The 27660-nt window shown below is 60.5% G+C and overlaps 1 protein-coding gene and 1 long non-coding RNA gene across 17 annotated transcripts in view; one reads left to right on the top strand and one right to left on the bottom strand.

Annotated features, from left to right (window-relative positions):
- The window catches only part of LOC113604894 (uncharacterized), a 29011-nt gene extending 1352 nt beyond the window's left edge, over window positions 1-27659 (top strand). Inside the window, exons 2-3 of the long non-coding RNA XR_008289733.1 lie at window positions 23586-24888; window positions 25118-27659. This is a non-coding gene — a long non-coding RNA (uncharacterized LOC113604894). The remainder of the gene's footprint in view (window positions 1-23585; window positions 24889-25117) is intronic.
- The window catches only part of MYT1L (myelin transcription factor 1 like), a 422156-nt gene that overhangs the window by 6041 nt on the left and 388455 nt on the right, over window positions 1-27660 (bottom strand). For 12 of the 16 annotated variants that reach the window (XM_027077770.2, XM_027077768.2, XM_027077773.2 and 9 more), the window contains 4 exons: window positions 24057-24140; window positions 22505-22726; window positions 8798-8889; window positions 1839-1948 (listed from right to left, as the gene is read on the bottom strand). In XM_027077770.2, coding sequence (XP_026933571.1) covers window positions 1839-1948; window positions 8798-8889; window positions 22505-22726; window positions 24057-24140 — 508 coding nt within the window. The remainder of the gene's footprint in view (window positions 1-1838; window positions 1949-8797; window positions 8890-22504; window positions 22727-24056; window positions 24141-27660) is intronic. The other 4 variants (XM_053201317.1, XM_053201309.1, XM_053201312.1 and 1 more) reach the window with 1 other exon arrangement.

Here is a 27660-nt window from a genome sequence, read left to right as displayed (position 1 = left end):
ACCCTTAAATTCATTTTTGACGCTGGAGGCGCATGGACGCCTCCAGGAGCACACGTTCCCATGGGATGTTGGAAAGCCCCAGGTGGGCAGTGGCAATCCACACGGGGACAAAAGGACCAGCGAGGGGTGAGACGAATGTGTGCACAGGGGCCTGTCTCTGCTCCGGATGTGCGGGGCTCCTGGGAAGCTCGGGTCTGGGGGCGCCCAGCACCTGGCCCTCGTCCCTGCACTGGCTCCCGCTGCTGGGCCCCATTTCCAGCGTGTGAGGGCTCGGCCCCTCGAGCAGACACACGGGAAAGCTGCGTTTCCACCGCAGGGCCGGCCAGGCACGGAGGTGGGCAGGAAGGAGGCCTTCCAGCAGGACACGAGTACGTTTTGTCAGAATGGGGCCCGGCCGGCTGCGGCTCACCGCCCAGGGCGGGTGGGGGGTTCTGAGTCCTCGGGATTACGAGCGCGAGCTGGGTCGATCAGTGTTCAGGCTTCCACCCGTGGGAGCAGAATACAAGTCCGGGAAGGTGCTTTCATTGGACCCAGTGAAACAAGTCACTGCAGGTGTGCGGGCTCACGGGGGCCCCTGTGGCCCTAGAGTCCTCCTGGGGCCCTCACCTGCTTCGGGCCTCTGACCTGGGGCCGGGCACGGCCCTGCATGCGGATTGGTGCTAAGGACAACGCCCAGCTGGTAACCAGAGCGAGCCCTGGTGAGGCTGCCGTGGGCCAGCAGGCTGGCGTGGAAACGGCTCAACAGAACAGTCGCGCCGGAGAGAGGATGCCCCCGCTTTGCACTTCCTTCCCACTCAGGGGCACCCGTGGGGTCCCCCTGGGCGCTCCGGTGGGGACACAGCCTCCCTGGAGGTGCGATGCCGCCATGGACGGAGCCAGCCCGCTGCACAGCAGAGCTGTGACCCCTACCCGATGTGCCACAGGCCCGCTCTGTGGGCGGCCAGGAGGGGTCCGCAGGGGGAGGGCATGCAGCCCTGGCTTCCTCCAGGACGGACGTGCCTCGCCGCAGCTGTGACGGCAGCACCCACGTGCGCTTCCAGAGAGGAGGCAGGGCGCCTGGGGTGCCGCGTGGACTCGGGGACGGGACTTGGAGCTGCCGCGGACGGGCCATTGGCCTCGGCTCAGCCAGTCATGTGTAACGGGACAGTGATGACACCCCGTGGACCACTGTGCGTGCAGTGGGACTATACACCACGGCCCCTGCGGCCAGGTATCCAGTAGGTGCTCAATAATGGCTGCTCCTTCCTTCCTTCCTTCCTTCCTTCCTTCCTTCCTTCCTGACACTGGGCACCTGGGCCTAGGACCCCATGAATGGGCAGCCTTCCTCCCTCCCTCCCTCCCTCCCTCCTTGCACTGGGTACCTGGGCCTGAGACCCCACGAACGGGCGGCCTTCCATAAGACCCTGGGGCCAGGCTGCTCCTTTCCGGGAATTATGCTGTCTCCCTAGGTAACACAGTGACCACAGGACATTAGGGCCTGCCGTGTCTCGGGAGGAAAGCAGCTCATGTGCAGGAACGGGAGACCCTCCGGGCAGGACTGCTCGCAAAGGGCATTTCACTCAAGTGTGTGTTGGGGCAGGAAGCAGGGGGCTGGCGGTCACTGTGCACCAAGGGTTCAGCCACCAAAACAGCCCACATCAGCAATCAGGACATGGGATGAAAATGGGGTGGCGTATAGGGGAAGGGGAGCACATGACCTCGGCCCGAGCACTGGAGCGTCCCCGGAGCCCCAAGGCTGAGTGCTGGCCTGTCCCTAGGCCCAAGAGCTGGCACGTCCCCCGGTCCCCGGGTCCCCGGCCCGAGCGCACACGGTGGCTAAAATTGAGGGCTTCAAAAACTGTTACCTGAGTCCTGAGTTTGATCATATCGGCTTCCATCTGGGAGTTGGACTCGTTGAGCTCCTTGATCTCTTCATCCAACTGCTTGATTTCTTCATCGTTTTCTATGCCTGTAAGGACAGAACTGCGTTCAAGCATCGTGCGTGTAGACACAGCCACCGTTTTGAGTTTTCTGTGCTCTTTTTATGTTTGGAACTGGGTTTTCTGGAAGAAGAGACTCTTGGGTTTATAGAATAGCCCAGTTTGCATGTTCTTCCAGCCCTACAACCGAGACACACAGACCCCTCTCTACCGTGAGGGGGCCCCTCGGGGACAACCGCCCAGGGCCCCGCTGCCCCGTCTCTGTCCTGGAGGTGGGCTCACCCCCCTCAGCCCATTTTCAGTCTCTCCCTTGTCACACCATGGACACATCCAAAAACGAGACCAACAGCGTCCCTGCCCTCTCCAGGCCCCCCAGAGCCGCTGACATGTGACCACACCTGCGGCCCGAGTGTCCGGGGCCCCCTCCCGCCAAGACTCGTGGCGGCTGAGGGGGACTGCGGGGGTCGTCCCCAAAGGGCTCTCTGCACACGGGCCACGTAACTGACACAAACAAGAAAATGCTAGAAAGCATGCATCTGCTGCTGGGACTGCTGCGGCTGCGGGGCGATGGGGAGTATAGGCTGCACCAGCCCCCCGCCCCGCCCTGGGTGCCCTGGGACCGACCGCCAGCTCTGGCCTCGTGGGGCGCCGAGGCCAAGTTTCTAGCTCAGTTGGCTGCTTGCTGGCAGTGGAAGGCGCCAGGGCGGAAAGATCCAGACCCTTTTTCATTCTGGCCTGGGGGTCTTTTAAGGCTGAATGTAGTCAAGGGAAGAATGGTAGGAGTCCCACAGAGACTCTCACCCTTGACAGCCCAGGACTCGGGGTTGCCATCCCATGGTCACATAGCTCAGCAGTGGAGGCTGACTTAACGCTCGGACAAGGCGCGCAGCCCAGGCCTCGGGGCCAGAACAGACGCCCTTCTCCAGTCTGCAGACAGAAGGGGGGGCGGCCACCTGGGAGGGAAGGCCCGGGACACCTGGGGCCCTGGCCCACCCGGCCTCCCCACCAACGCGTCCGAAAGACAAAGACAGAGTGGTGGGATCCACGGTGTTGGGTCTCAGTTGTCGATTTTAGTGGAAATGGAAAAGAAAATGGACATCGGAACAGTAGGCGATCTTCCTGAGGTGAACCACACGCACACATCTTGGGGGAGACGCGGCCTTTCCTCTGTACAGCAGAGAGAACACGCGTGTTCGGCTTGATTTCTGGGTCCACCCCCCTTCCTTTCCAGTCTCCTCCACAGACCCACCCCGGGGGCTAAATTGCAAACAAGCAGATCTTGAACCTGCGGAGCTCCCCCCGCCCCCCCCCCCCCCCCGGAGGGACCAGCTGTGGCCCGCTGACCCCAAGGCTGGGTCTCGTGGCCCTGGCTCCACCATAGAGGCCTCAGCATGTGTCCCCAGCCATGTCTTACAGGGTCCGGAACGTCACCAGCAAAGCCTCCCTGCTCGCCATCCCACGTATCTCCCAAAGCTGTTCACGGGTCCAAGAGGAAATCCTTCCAGCGATTTGAGCTGTTACATTTCCCCCCTTTTTTATCTGTGACCAGACTTCCTTGGCAACTCTCTCAGCCGGGGTAGGCTGATTGAGTCACCGCATGTGGTCCTGAGCATACAGGAGGGCTCAGCCCAGGGGTGGCTGATGACATTATTGTTTCTGGGGACGTTCGGATGCGCCTGGAGATAAGAACACGGGTGCGTAAGAATCCTGATTTGTAAAGTAGCTAGACTGTGAAGCAGTCTATCCGCTAACACGGATTGGCCACGCCAGCAGCCCAGGTGCGCGGAGAACATCTGTCACACAAACGGACCTGGGGACCCGTGTACCGACGGCCCTTCCAGCCTGTGTCTGAGCTGGTGCATTTCCAAAATGAATCTCGGTTCAGGTTTCTGAGCAAGTGCTTCGTGTGATACCTTCTGCGGTTTTTTAGGTCTGAACAAACTTAAAACTTGGCTTTTTCGGGCTGTATGTCATGTTTCTGTGGATCCAAACACTGCATCAGCGTGAGTGTGGTCTCGTTTCTAAGAGGCACAGGGAACCTTCCTGTTTTGTGCCGACCCCTGAGGTCTGTCTCATCCAGATTCAGGTGACTTCTGAAAGACACCACTATTCACGGCGAAGCCTTCTCTCTGGTGCTCGCAGGGAAGGGGGCGTCTCCCTGAGTCCCTCTGGTAATAGCTCTCCGTCCTGTGTGCACCGTGCAAAGGAAGAGCCATCAGCGAACAAAACAACTGGTTTCTCTTACATGTCAAATGAAAGGTCTAGGTTTTTATTTGTGTGTGGTGGCTAAAAGTGTGGAAGGCTAGACCTGACCGTGTTTCGCGGTGGAGCCTGTGCGGGAAGGCTGGTGTAGCTCTTCTTGGGGACCCGTCCTGCGTGGACCCTCAGAACTGTTTGGTCACGACGTCTGACTCTGGATAATTCTTGATAAGAAAAGGATGCTCTGCGCACCTGCCTGTTCCCAGCGTCAGCGTGGCACGTTTCCGCTGATGGTGTCGGAGTGGAATTGTGACCGAAACAACTCATCTGAGGTCAGGCGGGTTGAAGATGACCGCGCTGTCACAACGCCCAGAGGACTGTGGGGAAAGTCGCACTGGCTTGTTGGAGGCGATGTCAGCGGTAGCCAAAATAAGCTGAAGTTCGTAAAACCCCCCGACGTGTCGACATCTTTCTCGTGGGGCTGCCTTCTAGCAAATGAAAGCTTAGAACGGTTTTGAGGAAGCTCTGAGAAGAGAACGTGGTCTCTGGAAAACAGGTGACATCTTGGGGGCCCTTTTACTGGTTTGAGTTTTTACAAAAGAGTGTCCAGCATTTCCTACTTTCTACTTAACTTTCCTGGGACAGCCGCAGAGACCATACGACCTGAGATATTTCCCGGACACTGGACGCATTTCTGACCCGCCCCGCTGAGGGGTTTGAGAAGCCACGGCTGTAGAGCCTGGAGTTTGAAACGTGACAAACCCGGGACCTAAATCCGTATCTTCCCACGGAAGAGTTTGGTGATGAGTAATTTTCGTAGTCCTAAACTTCAAACTCCTCCATTGCAAAAATGGTCTCTCTCTGACACAGTGGTTGTTAAGAGATGAATTAATCTATAAAAGACGTGGGAGTCAGACTCGAGCGGCGGGGGCTAAAGGAAGCGGCTGGATAGCAAGTGTTCCTTGAGAAGCCAGCGTGGGTCTCCGTGGTCACCTGTCTTCAGTGAAAAGTGACAGAGACTGGTTTTTCCTGCTGACCTTGCTGCAGGCTGACAAATAACTGAAGGGAAAAGGAAGAGTGAAAATACTGTATGTGGCCTAGCACGGTGGGCTTCCAGTTCTGCTGAACTGAAAAATTAAAAACAAAAATTCCTTTTTATAAGTCTTAACTTGGTCCTCTAAATGTTTTATTGTAAGTTCAGTTTCCAAAGATACGTATTTTCAAAATTGTATGCTGTGGAGTGCTTTAAATAATGTCCATCACAGCCTTGGACCAAAGAGTTTAGTCCATAAGATTTACGAGCGACTTGGACTGCACGGACCAAGCAGCAACTCAGGCGTCATCACCAGAGCGGCCTGCGGGTCAGATCCACTTTCTGACAGAAGTCATATCATTTCACGTCCAGTAAAAATACAGCAGGGGCCCTGTGCTGACCTTCCCATCTCTGAGTTTTCTTCTAGGAGCGCGGGATTCACAGACGGACGACCGTTAGTGCGTCTGTGAAACAGGGTGCCTGCCGCATCTGCCCTGTGCACTTGGCCGGCCCCCCGCGTGCCCGGGTGGTTCCCCCGCAGCCCAGCATCCCGGCCGCCCCTATAGCGGACATTCACCTGTGCGGGTGGCAGGGACAGAGTGGGGGGAAGGTGGACGGGATCTCAGTCCCTTGGGCTCAGGAGAGAGTCCAGAGAATTCCAGCGTCTGGAAACAAATTTCCTCAAGCTCTCCCCATACGCCTGCCCCTAGGACACCCCCGAGGCCCCAGGTCATGGTGCGGTGCCCGCTTCTGGAGACGGGAGAGAGCGACTGGGGTGCAGCGCGCTTGTCCGTATCTCAGGGCAGTGGCACTTCTGCTGGGTCCTCGCCTGCAGGGAGGCTGAGCTTAAGTGTGTCGGCGCCTGCAGCGGGCAGCGGGGACAGAAGCCCGCCCCCGGCCTCCGTGTTCGATAGATGTCACAGCCCCTTCCCGCAGCCTGACTTCTGTGACAATCCAGGGAGGAAGAAGGAGGGCTGCCTCATTTCCTTCTGTCCTTGGCAAGACGCGGACAAAGATCCAACAACAACAACAAAAGAGCAAAAACAAAGGCGGGGACAGCTGGGCTGGCAGCGGGGTGGGGTGGGGGGGTGGGGAGCTGCCTGCTGAGGGGGCAGGGGGGGCTCTGCAGAAGGGTCTGAGCAGAGGCCACACCTCCTGCTGCTTTGAGAGCCGTTCTGGGGGATAAAGAAATCATGGCGACCTTTAAGTTTGAAGACTAAGGAGAAGGGCGGAGGGGGAGGAAGAAGAGGAAGGAAGGAAGGAAGGGGGGGGCAGGGTCCCAGATTTCAGCGCCAGAAGGGAGCTTCAAGGACACTCAGAAGAGCTCCTTTTTATTCAGGTGAACACTTGACGGAAGGTGCTGGAATCCCAACACAGGAGTAGCTCAGCCAACTGAACAGTGGTCTCCTTGAGGCCTGCGCGCTCACGGAAGAGCCGGGCGTGGAGGGAGGGAAGCTTCTGGCCACGTTACCCGCGAAGGTGTTAGAGCATTGTCAGGCCAGGTCGCACTCAAGATATTCGAGAAAAGAGACAGAGACAGACTGTTTTCCACATCTCAGCGGGGGCAACGCCGCAACCAGATCTCTGCACGTGGCAGGACAGGGCGATCCTTGTGGAAAACGGCGTGTTCTGGCCCGTCCCCGGGAGCGGCAGCGCGTTTCCCCCGTGCTTGCCCGTAGGTCCACGGCTCAGGGTGATGCCCGACCATCCTCGCCTCACGACACAGCCTCTGCACCGAGAGGAGTGTCCCCAGGGGTCACTAAGAGGTGACTCTGGTCCTGGCATGAAGAATGTCCAGACAGATGAGAAACTCGGGCTCAGGAGGACCCGGGTCGGTCCAGCTCCCACCTCTCATGGCTGCGTGACCCGAGCCGCTGCACCCTGGCGAGAGCGTGACAGAATGTGTCCCTGCACCCGGATCCCGCCTGCCTCCCTCCGCATGGCCCCTCCTCGGGTCTGTTTTCTGTCCTTTCCTTCTCTGCACTGACCCCCAGCCCGCTGCCGCTTCTGTCACCGAAGAGTGTGGACCATCACAGGCCCGACCCACCGGCGGGGGGGGGGGGGGGGGGCGGCTGCTTGACCCCCAGGGCGTCTGGTGAAAGGTCACGCTGAGTGTTTCCGGAAGGGTGGCGGTGGTGGTTTCTTCCCGGCGGCCGGCACTGCTGTTCACGGCCGAGAGGTGTGACGGGAGCGGGCCTGGCACCTCCCGGTGGCTTCCCCACGCGGCCTCGGGCCTGCGGGTGACGGTACGGTTCCCGAAGCTCCGGGAGGCGCACTCCACGTGCTCGAGCTCCGTGCCTGTGGCCCCGAGCGTGTGTCCCACAGAAGCGGGGAGGCCGGAGCCCGAGCCTTCCAGACGCACGCATCGTGACCCTGGCCGTCTTCCCGGCAGTGACGGCCGCATGTTAAGGACCGCGTGGTGCAGGAGGCTCGAGGACGCCCCGGAGCTGCTGTCGGGACCTGGAGTGAGTGGTCGGGTGGCCGTGACCGTGACCGGCGGAGGCCTCGGGGCCCTGGCCCGGCCGGCCTTCCTGCGGGGGAGGCGGCCTCAGGCAGACCCCAGCAGAGGGGGCCAGGTCCCCGGGGCCGCAGCTCCAGGGACGGGCCCAGGGACTGGGCTCATGTGGGCCCACGTCTTGCACTGCTGGCCGCTGCTCCCGGGGGCCCAACCTGATGGCGGTGCCTGCCCGGGACCCCTGCTCTGCCAGCCTCGGGGTCGGCCCTGCCCCGGCGCCCTCCTCGCAGCGTCCTCTGAGGAGGGGCCCTGCCCCTGCTCTCCGAAGTGGCAGTTTGCCGAGTGGTTGCAAATCCCGGGCGCCGTAATCCCTCGGGTGGTGTTCTACCGAGTCCCGCCAACACCGAGTCAGCCGTCCCAGGGCAGGCGCAGGTCGGAGGCTGCGAGCCCTGCTTACGTCCCAGCAACCATCAGGCTGGAGGCTCCTTCTATGCGTGTTTCTGCCGAAAGACACCTGGATGCTCGTTGTTGGTTCGTTAGCGCTGACCTCACGGCCACCGGCACAGGACAGGCGTGGGCGGGGCTCACCTAACACACGCGTCACTCGCGGCACCGCGCCTTCCCAACAGAACTCCCCCCGCAAAGGCTCAACAACTCCGAAAATGCCCCTCTAAAAAGACTGTGAAAAGGAGCCCATTTGCAGCATGAGCGCAGTCTTGTCCCCTCAGCCTGCAGAGCCACACTTGTCCCGCCACTGCCCAGGGGCCACACACCGCGATTCGCAACTCTGCATGAACTCGTGAACGAAGGAGGAAGCTGTGAATACTGGAGGGGCTGGGCTGCTTCCTCGCCCTCCCTCCCGTGGCACCCCTGTACTCCCGGCTCTGGCACCCAGAGGTCCTTGCAGGTGGACAGTGGGCCAGCTGGGAAGCTCGGCGTGGAGGGGGTAGGGGGGCGGCTGTCCCCAACCCGGCCGCTCCAGGAGGGCCTGGGGCAGAGGCACGACGGGGGCAAACTGCTGGCACTGCTGGGGACACTCCCCCTGACCCCAGACGGAAGGACGGCCTCTTAGGTGCGGCCGGAACTATCCCGCCCCGGCAGAGGTGCTGCGACTGTCTCAGGCCGTGGCTACGCCAGAGGACAGAGCGGGGCCGCAGCTCCTGCCCCCCGGGCAGCCCGTGGGGTGGTTACCGTTGCTGGCCCGCTGTCGGATGGTCAGCATCTGCTCTCCTGACAGCTTCGCCTTCTTCATGGCTGACGTGGCTCGCGGGCATCCCGACAAGCTGGGGACAAGACACGGGTGGCATTAGTCACGGGCCTCCGAGACCCCCAGAGCCCTGCAGAGAGAACAGTCATGAGCCATGAGGGAGGCGTGTCGCCGAGTCATTTCGTCAGACTGGTTGCCGGCCACAGGCTTTTTGCGAATGGGAAACAAGCCAGAGCAATGGATTCCGCGTGGCCCAGTCCCCGCGCACGAGGGGGGCTGTGTCTGCCTGTGGATTCGGGGACGGTTCTGCATGGGGCCCCGGGCCAGGTCTCCGCTCGCCCCCTTCACCATGTGCCTTCGGGGGCCGCGTGGCTGTCTATGGAGCGACTGGCTTTGGAAAACTTCCTTATTACAGAAGGTGTCAAACTTACAGGAGGCCTGAATTAAGATCTGATTTTAAACGTACGAAAGCGGAAAGATCCGATAACGAGCTCACCCCCACATTCACCGTTCCGTCTCACGGCACATTGGGTCCTCCTGCACCCGTCCTGCCTCCAGTAGAGTACTGGGGGCGATCGCAGTTGTGAAAACAGAGCCCCAATATCATGATCTCACTGGAATGTTTAAAACCCCTTTGCCACTGACATCAAATGTGTGGCCTCTTTGCAAACTTCCCATCTGCCCCCTGACGTTGCTAACACTCTGTCCCCTCCGGGTGCATGTGCAGAACCGGGAATCTGGCCCCTGTGTCTGTCTGACGACCGTCCTCCCAGGCGGCTCCCCTCCCTCCGTCTCTTTCTCACTATGTAAGCGTGGAGGACAATTGCATCCGACACGTCCTGTGGCCCCGAGCCTGGGCCTCCCCACCCCTGCCCCTTGGGGGCTCACTCTTACCCGCCACCGTCCGGAGGGACCGACACTGGGGGCCCCCGCACTCGTGGTTCCCCTGGCACTTTGTGTGCGGATGAAATGAAAACTGTACGTGTGTATACAACTGTATGTCCAATATCACATATATATTACATCACGTATGTATAATGTTGTATTTCACCCATAATTCAGGGCCAGATGGACCACAGCCTAGCGATGCTGTGAGGGCTTTACCTGTATCTGTGTCCATCCAACACCCGGTGACAGCGTGGCTTACGTGGTTATTAGTAATACCATGTAATGTCTGTGTTCATGTCGGAGGCTTTCTAAGTGTCTTCACACACTTTTCTCACACGTTTTCTGATGGGGATTAGCACTGTTTGGGGGAAGACGTATCCTTGTACGTCACATATTTTCACGGTCCTGCGTGGTTCATGCCGACGTCCAAGCGGTCTTTGGTCCGCTGTCTGTGAGACGTTGGTATTCGGTGCCGTGCAGAGTATTCGTGAGAAATCACCACACCTGCTGCTCTTCCTGGGACCTTCCCTCCGTGAGCCGTGTTTGCTGATGGTGTTTCCAGATTTTTGGGGTGTGAGCTCCCAGGGAAAATGCCTCTGGGCCCCCGATGGCATGGCGGGTGGGGGACAGGAAGGCACTGGAGGGTCCCCCGGGTTTAGTCATCTGGGGGGGGTGCTCCATGCTCCTGCCGGGGACGAGCCTCGTGTGTGTTTGTTCCCCACTGTCTGTCACCACGGTGGCCCGTGACCGTCCCTTCACGGAGCCAGGCCCTCAGCTTGGGTCCTGCCTGTTCAGCCCACTGTGGACGGACCACCGCCCTCCGGCTCCTCCAGAGCAGTGTCCCAGCGGCCGCCTCCACCGTCTTTTCGGGGCTCCGCGTCCGATGTCGGCAAGCGCGGTTCGTCCTGCCCGTGTCCGCGTCTGCCCCGCTGCTAGAAAGCGGGCCCGGCCGGTCACCAGCCCCCAGCTCTTGCATCCCGGTGTCCTGTCCTGTCCCCGCTCAGCAGGGCTGTTCAGAGGCCAGCTTGTTGCCGGCCGAGTTTGGTGGCTCCTGGAAGCCGCTAGCACCAGTGTGGTGCCTGCTGGGTATCTCCCCACCTCAGTTCCCCTGCCCTGACGATAGGATGGTGGGAACTAAACCACGCGGCAGTGCGCGGTCGCAAAGCAGCGAAGGGGAAGCGTCAGCAGAGTAGACCCACTGGGCATCTCCGGGGGTGCCTAGAACGCTGCTCCCAGACCCGAACGTGCAGCGGAAGGAACACCGTCCAAATTCGGACTCCTCGCCCACACTGCCTTCATCTTCCGAGGCTTCTCCTGGTTTTCAGTGACGCGAAGGGCCAGCTAGGGATGGCAGGCCACCGCCCTCAAGCCGGGAAACTGAGCCGGGACTCAGCACCGCAGAGTCATCTGTTTTGCTCAGGCCCACCCACCCGCGCACGGGGACCGCATGACCTCATGGGTCAAATTTGGAAGTGTCCCGTGGCACTGAGCTGGGTGCGGGGCGGGTCTGTGGGTCTGGTGGCAGCTCACGCTGGCCTCACTTTGTGGCGTGTTGACTCCTGGGGGCCCGGATGGCTGAGGACTCGGGAATGTCCCACGCCCGCTGCCTGCAGGGAGCGGACCTGGGGGTCTCGGTGTGGCTCCCACGGGGGCCCAGTGGGCCATCATGGGAACGCCTCTAATTACAACTGCATTGCTCTGAGTGGGGGTTTGGAAAGTCACAGAGTCTCAGTTCTGGCCGCTGTGGGGATCACTTAACTTGTTGCCCACCCAGCTTGCCGCCTCCCCCCTCCCCCAGTTCCCCCGATGTCAGGCACAGGGACAGCACCGGGAAGCCCAGGGTGGGTCCAGGCAAGCGCTTCAGAGGGAGGCGGGACATTCGGTCGGAACATCGGCCCCAAAGGGACTTCCTTCAGGAGAATCTTACAGCTGAAAATAGCTAAATTAAGGGAAAGGCTCCGGAAGGTACGGCTGAAAAGACACAGGGGCAGTGAGGGTGGGTCGTGGGAGGAGGAGAATAAGAGCCTTGTGGGCAGGTGGGGTGTGCTGCCCAGAGGCCCAGAGAGCCGGGGCGGGGGGCCGAGCATTTAGGGACGGAGGACTCTCGGGGACCCGCACGCGGGGGTGTTTGTGGCTCAGAACTCGGCCCGGAGGCACACACCCAGATGCAACCGGCCTCTTTCCAGCCACGTTTTACCACCTGGACACTTGATTTACTATTTGCTGTCTCACCTTGCTGAACGGCCCCCTTCCTGTGTGACTGTCACCTGAGAGAGAGGAGATACACTAGTAATGGGGCCTGCAGTGTGGACAGTCAATGGTCACAGCCATCTCCCACCCCCCGCTTCTGCTGACTCACGAGCAGGAGGCATCGTGTGGGGGGAGGGGCACCAATGTCCCCGCTGAACTGTCTACTGGGCTTCCTGGCTCTCTAGGGTTTCTAGACCACCTGCCCCCAACGTGCGGGGAGGGGGTAGGAGGCTGGTACACTGCCCACAGGAAGGCTGGCCGCCCCGGGGCAGGATGGTCACCCTGACAGGAGGGTCAACCCGGCAGAAGTGTCACCTAGGCAGGAGGGTCACCCTGGCTGGACGGTCACCCCAACAGGACAGTCACCCTGGCTGGAGGGTCACCCCAGTGGGAGGGCCTGGGTCTCGGTGCTGGGTGGCCACAGAGCATCGGGGGCCCCGAGGCGGGTCTCTGGTCCTGGCTCTGCTGCTCTGGGGGAGCCTGTGGGGCACGGTGCCCCCTCCACGGCTGCTCTCGTTCCTTCAGGACGCCTTCTCTAAACTCAGCAAGCGCAGATCTGAGCCGAACCCCCTCCAGGCTCGGGGACCTTCCCCTGGGTGTATGTCCCGCTCTTCCCTCGGTGACTTTCCTTCTGCTGTTTTCTCTCTTTTCCTACCTTCGCAGATCCCTGTGAGCTCCGTAGGAAGCGTCTCGATTCTTTCTCTGTTTTTTTAAATTATCTTCTTTTCTCATGTTTATAATTTAAGAGAGATTTCCTCGACTTTATATTCTGACCTTGTAACTGAACTTTTTATTTCACTTGTCTTTGTTTCAAAAAGATCTTTCTTGTTCTCTTAATTTTTCTTGGATTAGGAATATAATAATTTGTTACATTCTGTTTATTCTCCTTTTCTGATGACAAAATTAAAAAAAAAATCTCCTCTTTCCAGAAATGCCTGTTTTCTCTGAGCTTTTCTTTCTCTTCATGCAGTTTCTCTCGCTTTCTGTTACGTTGCTTAGCGCTTTCCTCACCCAGTTGGTCGTCCTTGGCTGTTCGTTCCCATGGCCCCAGTATTGCCAGTTGAGGCCTGTCTTTGGGGCCTGCGGATGTCCGTCTGGAGGTCGCAGGGGTTGCACACAGGCTGACGCGGTGGCCACAGCAGGTTGGGAGCACGAGGCGGAGGGCCCCACGCCCCCCTCCATTCCTGCTTCCCATGCACCTGGGACCCCATCCCTTCTGCTGGGGCGAGGGGCGCACGAGGCCGGGCTCCTGGAGCCCCGCTCTCCTTACAGAGATTTCCACCTGGTGCGATTTTGGAGCCCGCCCCGAATCCCGCCGCGGGGTCCGTGGGGCCCGCGGGCCGCGTGCTCACTTCTGGTCCCCACTTTCCTGGGTCTGTGCGCCTGCGTCCGCCGCCTCCACGGCTCCCGCTACTTGGTGCGAGTGACGGAGCCCTCTTCGCTTTCTGCGTTTCCGCTGTTTTTGTTTCCTGGGTTTGTAAAATGAGAGCAGGTCGTTTCAGCAGAGTTTTGAGATGGTGGAGTGACCGGGATTTTCCCTGGAGGCGGTTGCTGAAATCAAGAGCAGGGAGGACATCTGTCCGTCCGTCCGTCTGTACGGAATGTGCTCTTCTCTTCTCTTCCTTTCTGTGGGTCACAATGGCCGGTGGCCCGGCCACTCTTCCTCCTCAGTGAGGAATCCGGTGTGATGAGACCCCAGGCGAGGCCACGGGTGAGGAGGCCACAGGAGGACACCCGGCCCAGGGGACGGAGGCAAACGCTGAGTGGGTGCCCAAGAGACCGCGGCCCCCAGCCCCTCACGGGGACAGAAGGAGCCCCCGAGAGGAGGCTCGGAGTGTCCCGATGGTGCAGCAGCAAGACGGGAGCTGGGATCTGACGGCCACAAGCCGCCACTCGGAGAGACACAGCCCCTGTCCCCTTGTCACCTTGTCACCTTGCTGAGCGCATTGGGTTTTGTGCTGCGGAAGCTCATCCGAACAGGCAGTGAGGACGCCGTCATCTTTCTGTCTGTCCTTCTGCTCACTCTCGGGAAGCTCAGAGCAAAATCCAGCAGAGTTATTACCGTGGGTCAGTGGTCCTCTCAGAAAGATATGCTGATGTCCCAGCTTCCAGAACCTGTGAGCAGGGCCCTATCCGGACCTTCGCCGATGTGATCAGGCTGAGACAACGGTATGCCGGCCAGTGACAGGTGTCCCCTAGAAGAGGGACATGCCCTGTGCCCGTGGTGCTGGAGCGGCCGGGAGGACACCCCGGAGCCTTTGGAGGAAGCCCTGCCCGCATCTTGGTGTTGGACCCCTGGCCTCCAGGGCGCGAGAGAACACAGCCTGCGGCCTCGGGAGCGTGTCAGGGCGGCCGTGTGCGCGAGCTTCTTCTGTGTTCCCACCCCTCCCTGTTCTGTGGATGGGAGCTTTCCCGAGTGGGACACTGCAGGGGGCAGGCCGGCGCTCTGGCGACATGGGGACGCACCTCGGGAAGGGCCGGTGGCTTCAGTCCAGGGAGGGGGCTGTGCGCGTCCTACCCCTGCTGAGCCCGCACCGGCTCGGCCTGTGCTCTGCTCGCAGCACCGGAGGAGGGACGGCGGGAAGGCACCCCTGCAGCAGCTGTAGACGAGAACCCCAGGGCGGCTCCAGGGTGTCCCCACAAGGGGCTGCACGTGGGTCCGCATGTAAACTCAAATCGTCCGAACCAGTCACACAACAGAGGCAGGGACCCTGCAGGGAACCACACCGATGGCTCCCAGCCCCACAGGTTGGTGGCCACAGGCCCGGGTGCCTGTCCCCAGGGTCCTGGAGGGCTGGTCCTCCTCCTGGGCAGCTGCCAGGAGGCTGTGGGGGAGGAGAGGGCACGAGGGGTGTCAGTGGCTCCCGGGAGGGAGCAGGACCCCCCCCCCCCCGCCGCCGGCTGGGAGCCCCGAGTGCTGGGTGTCCATGGGGCTAGCCCGAGCCGGGCAGGGAGGGCTGAGGCCAGGGGTGGTGGGTCCCAGAGACCCCAGGACACAGGAATTTCAAGGGACAGAGAGGACAGATGTCTTTGAGCACCGATGGCCACTGTCAGGTGGTCCCAGTGCCTCTGCCGAGGACGGAGCGTGCGGGCCGCTGGAGGCAGCTGGTGGGGCGCAGGGGCCACGAGCAAGGACACCTCGCCCCCAGGCGCAAGAAGTGTGCCCTCGGAGAAAGCAGGGGGTGGAGGCAGGACCCCAGGTTACGTGCTTGCCTCGCGGGGAGGAAGCACAGACACGAGCACAGTCATAGAAGACACACAGGCTTGTAGAACTGTGCAACACAATCACATTCACAAAACTGCTGTATCCCCAAAACCTGCGATTTGCTTACGGGTTGAGGGTCGTGTCGCGCTGGTCAGAAGTGGCTGGAGACAAGAGGGTCCGCGGGGCCGGCTGAGCGGCGACCTCTGACCTAGAGCTCCGAGGTCTTTGTGCCGTTTGGTTTTGTGCTGTTCTGTGTTGGTGTTTTAATTCAGATTCACTCCCATCCTGGGACTTTAAAGCTTTTAAGAGTTCCGTTTCTTCATCTGTTTATTGGAGATAAAAGCGAGCTCGTTTGCATTATCGGGTTTTGGCTTGCACGTTGGCTTTCCCTACTCAATCCTAACAGGCTGCGTTTCTTGAGGCAGAGACGGTAGGAGAGATTTGTTTCTCTAAAGACCCTGGCGCCGTGGCCCCGACAATATGCTGGTGGGGGCCGAGCGCTCAGGGGAACCCTGGAGTCCCTGCCCCCATGCCTGGGCCCCTGTCGACCCCTCCCTGGGTGAGCGGTGCTTGCAGCAGGTGGCTGCTCCTGTGGCCATCAGTCTGGACACGGGGGTGGGGGAGGTGGGGGGGTGGGGAAGGTGGGGGAGGGGCCTCAGTCCCGGAGCCTCAAGGAACGGGATTCTGCCAAGACCCCAAGTGAGTCTGAGGCGGACAGTGAGCTCCAGGTGGGGGCGCAGACCTTGATACCTTGATTTCAGCCTGGTGAGGGCCCAGCAGGGGCTCCCGCGGCCGGGCAGGTGTCCCGCGGGCAGGAGCAGAGCCGGGAGCTGGCTTTACGGCCTGGGCTGCGGTATCTGTGGAACCGGCTGCTGGTCAGGCCGCCTGGAAGGGAAGTGAGCCTCCAGCAGCCGTCGAGTGCGGACTGGGCCCGGGGACAGAAAGATGTGGTGTGGGTGTGACGTGGGTCCAGGAGGGAGGGCCGAGCACCCCCCCCACCTCCCCAGCAAACACTGCACGTCTCCCATCCTCTTCAGGCCGAGGAGGCCACAGGCGTGACCTCTCCCTTCTGGCTCTTCACGGGGCCTGTGGGGCTCGCGGTTCCGGGTAGGTGCTGGGCCCACGTTTCTCCCTCTCAACTGCTTCCCGTCAGACACAAAACGTGGAGATTAAAATACAGGAGTCAGACGACAGGGTGCTTTCAGGGGACAGGGGTCAGCACGGGGTCGTGCAGAGGGGACCAGTCCCAAGGGGCGCGTCCGGACCCGGGCCCTGGCGGCCGGCTGCTCAGGGCCCTGAACTCAGATCTCCCGTGCGGTTAGGGGACCGGCCAGGCCACCTGTGCGGGGGGTTCGTCGTGCGCCCCAGTTGGGTCCTGCCCGCTGCTTCGGGGTGTGTGCAGGAGGAGGCTGTGTGGGCGGCTCTTGCCAAGGGCTCAGGGCCCACGGCCCCGCGTGCATCCCCGCAGGGGAGAGCAGTTTCCTCAGCGCGGCCTCACAGTACCCCTCTTGCTGGGGAGCCCCGGCCCCGCGAAGGACAGGTGCCCTGCAGGGTGGACGCTGCCTCCTGGCCTCCTCGGCCAACAGAGCAAATCCAAGGCCTCGAGCAGAACAGAGCGTGGAGGCATCTTTCCACAGATGACGCCACCGGGTGAGACGGCCCCATGGTGGCCAGGGGGGCGTGGGGGCATGGCTGCCTTCCCGGACGCGGGCAGGGGTCCAGCAGATCCCGTCCCGCCTGGCAGGGCACCTCCTCCTTCCAGAGAGCGGCCACCTCAGCCCCTCCTTCCCTCCTCCCCTGGGACAGAAGCTTGCAAGTTAGGGGACCTCTCTTCTCGTGCTGTAAAGAAAAGCCTTCAATAAGCTTTTGTGACCCCGAAAACCACTTGGTCTGGGGGCACCCTGGCCACGGCCTCCCCGTTTCCTCCTGCGGCAGCAGCGGAGGGAGGGAACTCACACAAGTGTCCTTGTGACAAGGGTGAGGGCCAGGGGGCCGGGCAGAGTCCAGAGGGAGCATTCCAGAAGCGACAGGCCCCCCGGCTTCCTCCACACCTTGGATCACAGTTACTAGACCCGTGAGTTTTCATTCCTCCAAGCGGTGGAAAGCGGTGGAAGTTGGATTTGTCATCGAGGAACCTCCTTGCGGGTCCTCTGTGCACACATGTGGTCTTGGAGGCAGGGGCGAGCTCTCAGCCGTGAGATGACTCACTGCACAGGCCGCCACCTCCGGGTTGGGCACGGGCAGGGCTGTGCCAGCTGCTGACGCCCCCGAGGCGGGAGAGGTCTGCCCCGCTCTGCCTCCCCCGCGCCTCACGAGGAGCAGGTGTCTCGCCTACGAGGCGCAAAGGAAGCTGAGCTGGCCAGGTGGCCGCAGTGCTGTTCCCAACGCCTGCCAGGGTTCCCGCACTACAGGTGTCCCGGGCCCGTCCTGCAGGTATACACGACGGTCCCCGCATGATGCCCCGGGCGGGACCTTCTCCTTCCTGGCAGCGTGCCCGCCGGAGAGTGCCTTCCCTCCTCGGTGTTGGTTGTCTGACCTCTGAATCTCAGGGTGCGGTGGCTCAGTGATACGTACGTTTGTAAAAATTTAGGGCTTCTCAATACCCCACGGAAGCCGGATAGGGATAGAGCTTTCCTCCTCTTGGGCTCCTAGACTCCATCCCCCAGCGTCCCTTGCATCTGGTGATGCTATGGCCTGGGTCTCCCTATGGGATGGATGTGGGGGAGGAGCTGGGTCCTCCTCCAGATCGTGGTGGGAGGTGACTGAGTACAAGATAACTCCGGTAGGAAGCACTCAGCACGGGGACTGATTTTTAATGCAATTCTCTCGGGAAGTGCCAAGCAAAGTGAAATTCTGAAGAAAGCCAGCTCCCTGTGTGGGATGGACTAGAAGGAAGCTGAAAATAAAATAAATCAGGTTGTCAGATCCAAGTGGGAAAGTTTAAGAGGGTCTAGGGTGTGATCTTTTTGAAAAAAAGTTCATTTTGGTCAAGCCCAGTGAAAGATACGACTTAGTTCCAAGGTTGCGTATTTTGTTTCCAGGGTTAGAACTAGTGACTTTAATTCTGTAGACTCTTCCACTGTTCCTTGAAGGGCAGTAAGGTGGAGGGGATACTCACACACAGAGAAGCACGTTCAACAGCTAGGGACACCCACCTTCCCCCCGCCCCGCCCCCGGCCTCCCGCACCTGTGCCCCAGGATGCACAGCGGCCTCCCCAGGCAGCGGGGGCCCCCGGCAGAGCTCTCTCCCTGTGCCCTGCTTTTCCACCTCATGCCCCTCACCCCCAGACCGTGCTGGAACCTCTTGCCTCGGGACCCGTCACACCTAGAAAGTGTTCCTGTCTCGGAGGAGGCCAGGCTGCTCGGTGCACCCAGTGAGCCCCCTGCTGCCTCCTATTTTCACCAGAGCTCTGACCACCTCAGAAAACGTATTCCGTTACTCACGGAGGCGGGAGACCGTTTCCTAAATGCTGGTATGCGGGGACAAGTGAGGTGCCCTGGATACGTGGAAGCGGGAAGAAGCCGTTGCAATGGAGCAGGGCAGACCCTGCAGTTACCGGGGAGCGGGACACACAGGGCACCCTGCGTGGACAGGGGAGTCCGGCCTGTTTCACCACCTGGATACAGAGGCTCAGGGTGAAGGGGAGCCGCACAGCTCGGAGGAGGGGCCCCGGAATGCAGGAGGCAGGCTGCCTGGGTTCAAGTCCTGCCCCGTCACTTAGACACACGAGTACTTAACTCCTGTGGCCTGAGTTCCTGGTCTACAGACCAGGAATGTTTACAAACCGGGCACGTTATGGGGCCTAATTCCATGGGTTCTTATGAAGATGACGAGGGTTAACATCGCAAGGTATTTCGAACACTGCTTGGCGCACAACGAGCCCGACATGACGTTGAAGGACGAGGAGGCCTTCGTAGGGCAGGTGGGGAAGTGGAGGAAAGAGCGTTGTAGGCAACGGGAAGGCGCTCAGATGCGGAGGGAATGGCACTCAGCAAGGCTGGCAGGGACGGGAGCGAGGTCCCCGGGAGGAAGCCCAGGCGCCAGGTGGGGGGAAGGCGGGTGCCGGCTGGGAATTGTGTCGCCACCGCCGGGTCAGCCGGCTCCTCCCAGCCTCCCCGCCCTTCCCGGCCTGCCTGCACCCCGCTCCCAGTCACCCCCGGGGCCCGTGCCCGGGCTGTGCCATGCTGCTGCCTGTTTTCCCCTCCCGCACCCTGCTGGCTGCCGGGACAGGGCGTGCCGCCCCTTCGGGGCCCCCCTGGGCCGCCGTCCGCTGCCCACCCGCCCCTCCTCCTCCTGCCCCACTTGCCCCGTCGTCGTCCTGGCCGGGCTCCCACCTCCCGCAGCCGGCCTGGGTCCTCAGTGTCTTACTGTCTCCCCCATTTTCCCCTTCTGGTAACACGTGGATTCTCTCTTCCCGAGGCCGTGCCTCGATCCTGGGCCCTGGGGAGATACGTGTCTCCCTCCTGAATCTCTTCTACCAGTGGCCACATCCTCACTCCCCACCCTGACACCTGCCCTCTGCCCTCTGCCCTCTCTCAGGCTGGCTTTGGTCTCAGCTGTCCCCATCCGGGTTTTCTGGAACCCTCTCCACGGCCCCCTGGGAGGTGTGTGTGGCCACTGCTTCGGGTGACAGCACTCGTTTGGCTCACGGCTGGCCTTCGAAGTGACGACGGGGAGAGCCGGTCTGTCCCGGATGCTCGAGAAGCATCTACAGATCACGAAGGCCTATGCCGCATCGTCAGAAGACAACGACTTCGGCTTCCTGTACTGCTGGAGGGTTCGCAGTATGTCCTGATAGAAATGTCTGATTTACATGGGAAAGTATCTGGGTTTTCATTCTAAACACTGCTGTTTTAGGAAGACTCGGCCAATCCTGAAGAAAAATAAGACATTTCCTATGCCCTTTACATGAGCTCTGCTGGGGACACGGGCTGGAGCCCCCCACCCTCCCTCACAGGGTGGAGAGTTTGCCTCCCAGACTTGAATGAACGAAATGGTTTCACGGCAAGCGGGGACTGTGGTGCGCAGAGCCCTTGGGGCTCTGACTGTCCCTGTCCCGGGGTGTCCGCGGGCTGTGACCTCCCAGAGGAGGAAACTGGGGAGAGTGTCTCGGAGGGCCTGGAGGCCACAGAAGCGTGTTCCTGCTCACCCGGTGCTTATGTCCCGGCACCGTTAGACGTGATCTCTTGTCACCTACGAAGGCTGCCACGCTTTGGAGGAAAAGAGGGATAACGGGAACTTTGTGTTTTCCCAGCTTTGTGTTTCCCGTGTATCAGGAACCCCACGTCTCAATGCGCCAAGGCCATCTTTCTGGAGACTCCTCCTCGCTAAGGCCTTAAAGGTTTGGGGCGACGGCTGGCCTGTCACCCCACGAGGCCGGGGCCATAGCCTCCAAAGGCTGAGCCTTCAGACACTCTGCTCAGCTAACGTCTGCACGCTTTTCCAGTTCTCGCCTGGGAATTGTCCAATTCTCGCACCTTCTGGGAATCGCATTTTGCCTACTCGATAAAATAAATGAGCACTTGTTCGGCAGATAAAAACTGCAGGTCAACAGACAATAGGGTATGATTCAGCCTTAAAAAGGAAGGACATTGTGACAGCTGCAACACACGGTGAATCTTGGGGACGCTGTGCTCAGTGAAATCGGCCAGACCTAGAAGGACAAACACCGGCTGATTCCACTCGTCATACGTCCCTGGAGTCGTCTGATGGTGGAGGCGGAGGGTGGACGGTGGGCGCCGGGGCTGGGGGAGGGGGTCAGCGTCGGTGTTACTGGGGACAGAGCTGCGGTTTGGGAACACGAGAAGCTTCTGGAGATGGTGGGACGGTTGCACAAGAACGTGAGTGGCCTTTCTGCCACTGAGCTGTGCACCTAAAGGTAGTTAAGACGGTAAGACGTGCGTTTTACCTCAACGTACACACAGCAGTTCAGCTCTGCGCTCGGTTCTGTTCATCCCCTTTACCTGCGTGCCGCCACCCTGTTCCTGCACAGACGCCGAGGGCCTGCAAAGGCATCTTAAGCGCCCGGCACCTGTGGGGGGGCAGAGCGGCACCGACAGGCACGCCAACAGCCCTCTTCCTCCTCGGGGACGACTGAGACGCCAGCTCACAGCGCGAGGATTCGGCCGCTGTTGGAGCGTGAAAGGCAGGGCCCCTGACTCAGCGCCCTGACGCGTCCCCCCTCCCAGGTCCTCTGGAGGCAGGGTAATGGTGGCCAGCGCCATAGTCTCAGCCTCGTGCAGCAGGGCTGGTGGCCCTCAGGCTGGGTGGGTGTCATGGGTCACATCCGGGACCCTCTGTGGCTCCTGCGGGGACCTGGGCAAATGGGCAAAAGGGGGCGCCTTGGGGTCACTGTTCTGGGTCCCAGCGGACCTCGGCGTAGACCCTCGTCCCAGTAGCGGGAGTGGGGTCTGTCTGTGCATGGGGGCAGAACGGACGCCGTGTGGGCCCCGAGCATGTGAACGCCTGCAGGCTGCGGGGGCCCCTCTGATCAAGGCCAGCCGCTCCCAGGAGACACCAGGGCCGCTGGCCTCGGGCCGTAGGCTGAGAGATTTGGTCAAGGAGAGCCATTCGTGTTTCCTCTCTGTCCCCTGACCCTGTGTGAGTTCCTATCACGGCAGGATTCTCTTTCACAGTGAAAACGTAACCTTCCTTTCAAGGGGCATTGAAAGGCTCCGATCCACACGTTCCTGCACATGCCGTGACCCCTTCCTGTTTGCATGGAGGCTTCTGTTCATTCTGGCCTGGACACGGCTTACCGCATTTCCCCTGGCGTCCTCCAGCCTGCTTTGCAAGAAGCTGGGGACACGTGGCCCGACCGATTCCACTGCCTCCGCGATCTGTCTACACCACCCACCCCGACTCTTCCTCGCAGGGCCCACCGAGTGGCATTTGACTCAACAGAATAGGCCTCTTCTGCTAAGACAACCTAACTGCACATATTTCTTTTAAAATTAAGCGAGTAAAACTTAACGGGTTGATTGGCTGTTTTGGAAATGTCCTGATCCCCTTTTGGCCCGGGCATGCAACATGAGGTCCCTGTGCTAAAAACCATCCTCCTTCCCGGAGTGAAGGGCCTGCCTGCAGTCTCTAGGCCAAACGAACAAACCTACAGATGCGCGTGTGTGTGCAGCTACAGCGTGCGTCTTACTGTGGATCCCGATCCAGGACTTTGGTAAACGCCTGTCCTGAAGCAGAGATGGGAATGAGGCGAACGTCTCAAAACACACTCGACGGTTTTCCTTTTTTTGCCTCAGGAGATCATGAGTTGGTGGCACCTTTGCACCTTTTCTTTCTAAACGAGCCTCGCATCGTGCCGGCCGTGACCCGGGACAGGCGGCCACTCACCTCCGGTGTGTGAGGAAGCTGCCGCTGACGTGGCCCGACCCGTCACATCCTGGCGTGGGACACGACATGCCCTCCGTCTTGACCGACTTCCAGGAGAACTGGGAGCCATTGAGGTATCCGTCCTTCTGTCTCTTGGCGGCCAAGGGACATCCTGACGCACTGCGGTGGGAGGCGTACTTCCCGGTTATGTGGCCCTGGCCGTCACACCCAGGAACGGGACATCTGGGGAGCAGAAGACACGCATGTGATGGTCGTGCCACCATATGCCTGGTGGCCTCCACAACGAGGTCGGAAGAACCTGGCTTGAGGAAAAACCCATCAGGCTCTGCTCCAGCAAAGGAAAAGGACAGAGAAAAAGGCCCTGAAAGTGCCACCTAGTGGAGAGCCGAGGTAATTCCTCGCGTGGAAACGCCTGGTCAGCCGCTGACCCCAGGAAGGCGGTTTTGGGGAGAATGTCTGCGTTGGGGAGGAATGTTGGATGTCGCAAGTGAGATGCAGGCATCTGTTGAAAAGACCCCCTTTCGGACAGAATCACAGCTCTTTCGGTGGAGGAATGCAAGGCCACCGGTGGAGAAATTGCAGGATTGGTTTTTAAAGGCGATTGTATAAACCCGTGGTTTTTCTCAAGAGCTGGAAAGCGCGTTCTGTTTGGCTGTGTTCTCCCGGGGCCATAAAATAGCCTCCAGCCAGAGAGGGTGTTAAGCAGGAGGCAAGATTTTAATTAAGTCTCCTGGAATGGTGTCGGCACGTGGTACCCCATCAGTACCTTTTGGGGAATAGGTAGGAAAATCATTGGCTGCAGCTGGAGGTCAAGGGCAGGCTAACCCCGCTCCTGAACCTCCCCGGGGCAGTGACGGCCGTGGGGCCGAGGATGCAGGCAGACCACCAACGGTTACCGCACGGAGGTACGACTCAGCGCGCCTCACTGGCCCGGGCCAGCGGGTTTCGCATGCGTTTTTTTAACGGCAGAGTTTACATTCTACAAAATTAGTGTAACCTGATTACTTTGATACGTTTTATGTAATTTTTATAATAATTTTCATTTTTATTTTTTTTAATCAATTTCTTTTTTTCTCCAAAGGCCCTGAGATGAACATCGCAGGGAGACAGCCCAGGTTTATCTTACGGAGTTTTGGGACCGGGCTCCGGGCTTCCGTGTGTGGCAAACACCCGGAGGATGTGCTGGAAGCCCGGGGTGCCTGCCCGCCGCTCTCAGGTCCTGGCGGAGAACCGGACAGAGGGCGGCTACGTGGTTTCCAGTGAACGTTCGCCGTTGGTGTTACCGCTAACACCTGCCTCTCCCCGCCAGCGCCACCGCGTCTCCCACCAACGGGCAGAGGGACGTTTCCTGGCTCCGTTTCCCCCAAGCATCAGGTGGCTGGAGATTCCCCATTTACGTGGTGCTCCTGACCGGCAGGTGTGCTCTGGGATTGGTGCCCCATAGGTGGCCTTGCAGGTGCCTGGCGTCCCCTCCCCCTGCCCCACCGCCCCCCTGGGCTCCCCCAAGGGCTCGCTGCCCTCTGCCCGCCCTCTGCCCGCCCCACACGCGCACCTGATGGGCTCCTGGTCTTCCTTGTCTTCCTTGCTCTGTGCCACCCTGATGCCACTTTTCTTTGCTCTCGGGCAACCTGAAAGACTAAAGAAGGGACACAGCCTCAGGACGCGTCCACCGTGGCATGGGCAGGTCCCTCCCCGCTGTCGCTGCTCAGATTCTGTTTCTCCAGAAGCTGGAGCTGCTCCCCGTGAACACAAAATTATTCCGGGAGGAGGGACCTTCCGGGAACGGGCCCGCGTGTGCTCTCCAAGTCTTTAGACCCCGTCAGTCCCCTGGCGAGGGGGAGCGCTGGGTGGCCGGGAACACCAGAGAGAGGCTGAGTGGCGGGCCCAGAAAAGGGGTAACGCTGAGGAGAAAACACACGCTCCCTCCATCTCTTCCTCGGCGACCTGTTGTCTGCGGCCCGCTGCCTGGGCCCTGCCATCTGGGGACAGTGACACCCGTGGTCTGATTCGTCTCAAGTACAGACTTACTGTGAGTCTGCAGAAGGTGCAGAGGAAGTTGAACATGATTATTTTACTCAGTCGTCAAAATTTTGGAAATAGAAGCTCATGCTTATCTAAAGGAAGACTTCCGGCTGGCACAGAAAACTGCTCATACATGTCTGATCATGCACGTGGGCCAACATGTATGAACTGCACATGTGCTAACTTGCACGAGCGTGTAGACGGGCTAACAATAGGCTGTGATATGAGATTGTGCACGAGAACATACAGAATAAATGCGATTCTTGTGCAAAGACTGAAAAACCAGAAACTAGGCCATTTACGGAGACGCGGGGACACACGGGTGCAGACTCGTCCGGTGCCGACGCGCGGCCGTGGCCCAGGTGGGTACCCGTCACCCCTCCTCCGTTCCTGAGCTTGTGCCGTGCTTCCCGGTCAGTCCTGGCTGACCACGCTGAGTCTCAGGGTCCCCTCACCCATCGCTGCACTCTGCCCCCCCAGCATCTTCCCTCCTTTCCTCTCGGGTAAGAAGCAGCACCCCACAGGCAGAGGGCGGGTGCTGGGGTTGGGGCTTCGGGCCCCGGCGCTGCCCCCTCCTGTCTCCGTCGACAGGTGTCCCAACCCCTCTGGAACGTGGCCCGTCTGCTACGTCACCGTCTCCTTTAATAGGAATGTGGGAAAGACGAGATGTGCCCGGATCCTCTCCCTCCTGCTGCCTCTGGTCCTCCGTTTCAAGGTAAAAACTTGGAAAGTGGGTGTGCCGCTCCGTGGCCGTCCCCACTGCCGTCCAGCTCTGATCTCTTCCCAGGAAGAGCGCTCTTTCCGGTCACCATGAGGGCGCCCCTGGCCTCTTGCAGGCGATGCTCCTCCGAGCCTGTCGGCAGCCTCGGCGTCTGGAGGGCCTGTGTCCCAGGAGGTCGGTGTCGTGTGCTGCCCTCGCTTGAGGCCTGAGCTCACACGTCCCTGGTGCTCCCGAGCCCCCACCAGGCCCTCTCCCCGCACGTCCTTCCCTTCCGGCAGAGCTCTCCTGAGCCCTCTGCCATCCACGACAAAACTCAAGCCGTGCGTCCTACGACTCCTGGTCACGTCTCTTTGGGCGACGCCCTTCATTCCCGCCAAAGGTTAAACTCCTCGCCCTCAGTTCCCTCCACGTCTCGTGTGCTCCTCTCCGTGGATGGCATCGGCGTCTGCTCCCTGGCCCGAGACGGAACTGAGCTCATCCTTGGCCTTACTTGCCCGGGGTCCTGCTGGTTTTACGTCCCCCGTGTCTTTGGAACCATCCCCTTTCTGCCTCCACGACGCCGTGTCGGGACGGGCTGGCGTCAGCTCCGAGCTGTGTTAAGCTGCTCCATTTAGGACCTTCCGGTGGCCCACCACCGAATGCCTCGCCGTGGGCACCGTGGGCTGGACCCGCCCCCAGTGTCTGCCGGCTCTCCAGCGTGGTGCACGCCCGCGCCCTCGCACGCTCTTCTGGCGCCACTGTCCCCGCCGTCTGCTGGCGGGCACATCCCTCGAGGTGTGTTCCTCGGTGTGGGCGCCCTTCTGACAACTGGCCCTGGGAGCCCGCGGGACCCCGTCCCCTGCGGGTGTCACTCGCGCTGTGCTGGAAGCCGTCCGCCCACCCACCACAGGCTGCTGAGCCGCGAGTTCCGGGGGCGTGAGAGCCATGTGCTCGGTCGCCCGCGTCCAGTCCCACACTGTGTGTCCAGCCGGGGGTCTGCTTGCGCCCGTGGCCCTTCCTGGCTTGGATCCGGGGCCCTGCGGCCCGCGTTGCTTCCGCCCGCCGGCGGCCATCCCCTCCTGGATGTTCCCGTTACTTCCGAACACTGCTTTCGGGTCCTCCCTGCGCGGTTTCCTCACGTGCAGTCAGGACACAAATACTAGTCCCGTAGGACAGCGAGACCACACAGGCAACGTGTACAGCCATGCTCGTGGTACATAGTATGTGCTCGACACATGCTACCTTTGCCATCAGAGAACATTCTGGAACCCTAAGCGAGCAGCTGCTCTCTGAGCCTGGGAGGCTGTCCTGGGGAGCCAGAGTCACGTGGTGGCTTGTGACAGCTCAAGGCTTTGGCACTCTTGCTGCATGTGAGCCATGGCAGGTCACAGGGATCAGGAGCTCCTCGGGACTGTGTGCTGGGACCACGCTGGGTGGGGGTGGGGGGGGCCGCTGCGCTGGCAGGAAACAGCCGGCCTGGGAAGGGCCGGCTCGAGCAATGGATCCTTGTTGTCCTTGTGGACGGGGCCATGGTCTCTGTGGACCCCTCCAGCCTCACCTGCCAGATGCAGTCCCTCTTGTCACTGAGGACCGAGGGAGGCAGAACATGTGACGGTCGGCTGGGTTGTTTTTTTTCTTTTTTTAAGTTTATTTATTTTGAGAGAGAGGGAGAGACAGAGAATACCAAGCAGGGGCTCGAACTCGAACTCAAAAACCGTGAGAGCAGAACCCGAGCTGAAATCAAGAGTCAGACGCTTAACCGGCTGAGCCCTCCAGGCATCCGGTTTGTTTTGTTTGTTTTATTGTTGATGGAACCCTAGAGACCGCCAGCAAATATGGATTGTACTGAATTCAGGGAAGCGTCAGAGCTGGGGCAGAGATGAGAAAATCACACCATGAGAACGGAAATGGAGCGTGCACAGGCCAGAACCTCTCCCACCCAGAGCCGGGACTGGGCGACCTTCGGGGCCCTTCTGGGCGGGGAGGTGGCCAACTCTGAACCTGTTTCCTCCGTGCGAGAGGACACGACCTCACCTAACACCGGCGTGGCCCTGAGAGCGGTGGAGGACAGCGCACTGTCCCCGGCTCCCGGCTGAGAGGGGCACCTGGCCTCTGTGCCCCAGTCAGGAGGGCGGCCGGCCCACAGCAACGCCCCAGGCAGGGCCTGACCGCGTGCTTTCCCTGGAGAGGGAGGGGGGCTCGGCATCCACAGCCCCCATTCTGGGCCCCTGCTTCCTGGGAGACCCGGATGGCAGGAGGGCTGTGTGGGCTCACGGCTGCCTGAGTTGTGGCACCGTTTTAAAGACGTTTTCTCTGTTGTTTGCTCATCGGTAACATTCCTCGCGTCCCTGGGAAGCGACAGTGGACGGTTAACCTGAAGGCAGGTTCTCTCCTTGTGTTTGGGCCTCGTGAGCGGCAGGCCTGGGGGCTCCGC

This window comes from Acinonyx jubatus, chromosome A3 (assembly GCF_027475565.1).
Source record: "Acinonyx jubatus isolate Ajub_Pintada_27869175 chromosome A3, VMU_Ajub_asm_v1.0, whole genome shotgun sequence".
Classification (NCBI taxonomy): domain Eukaryota; kingdom Metazoa; phylum Chordata; class Mammalia; order Carnivora; family Felidae; genus Acinonyx; species Acinonyx jubatus.
This window is presented reverse-complemented; position numbering and strand designations above follow the sequence as displayed.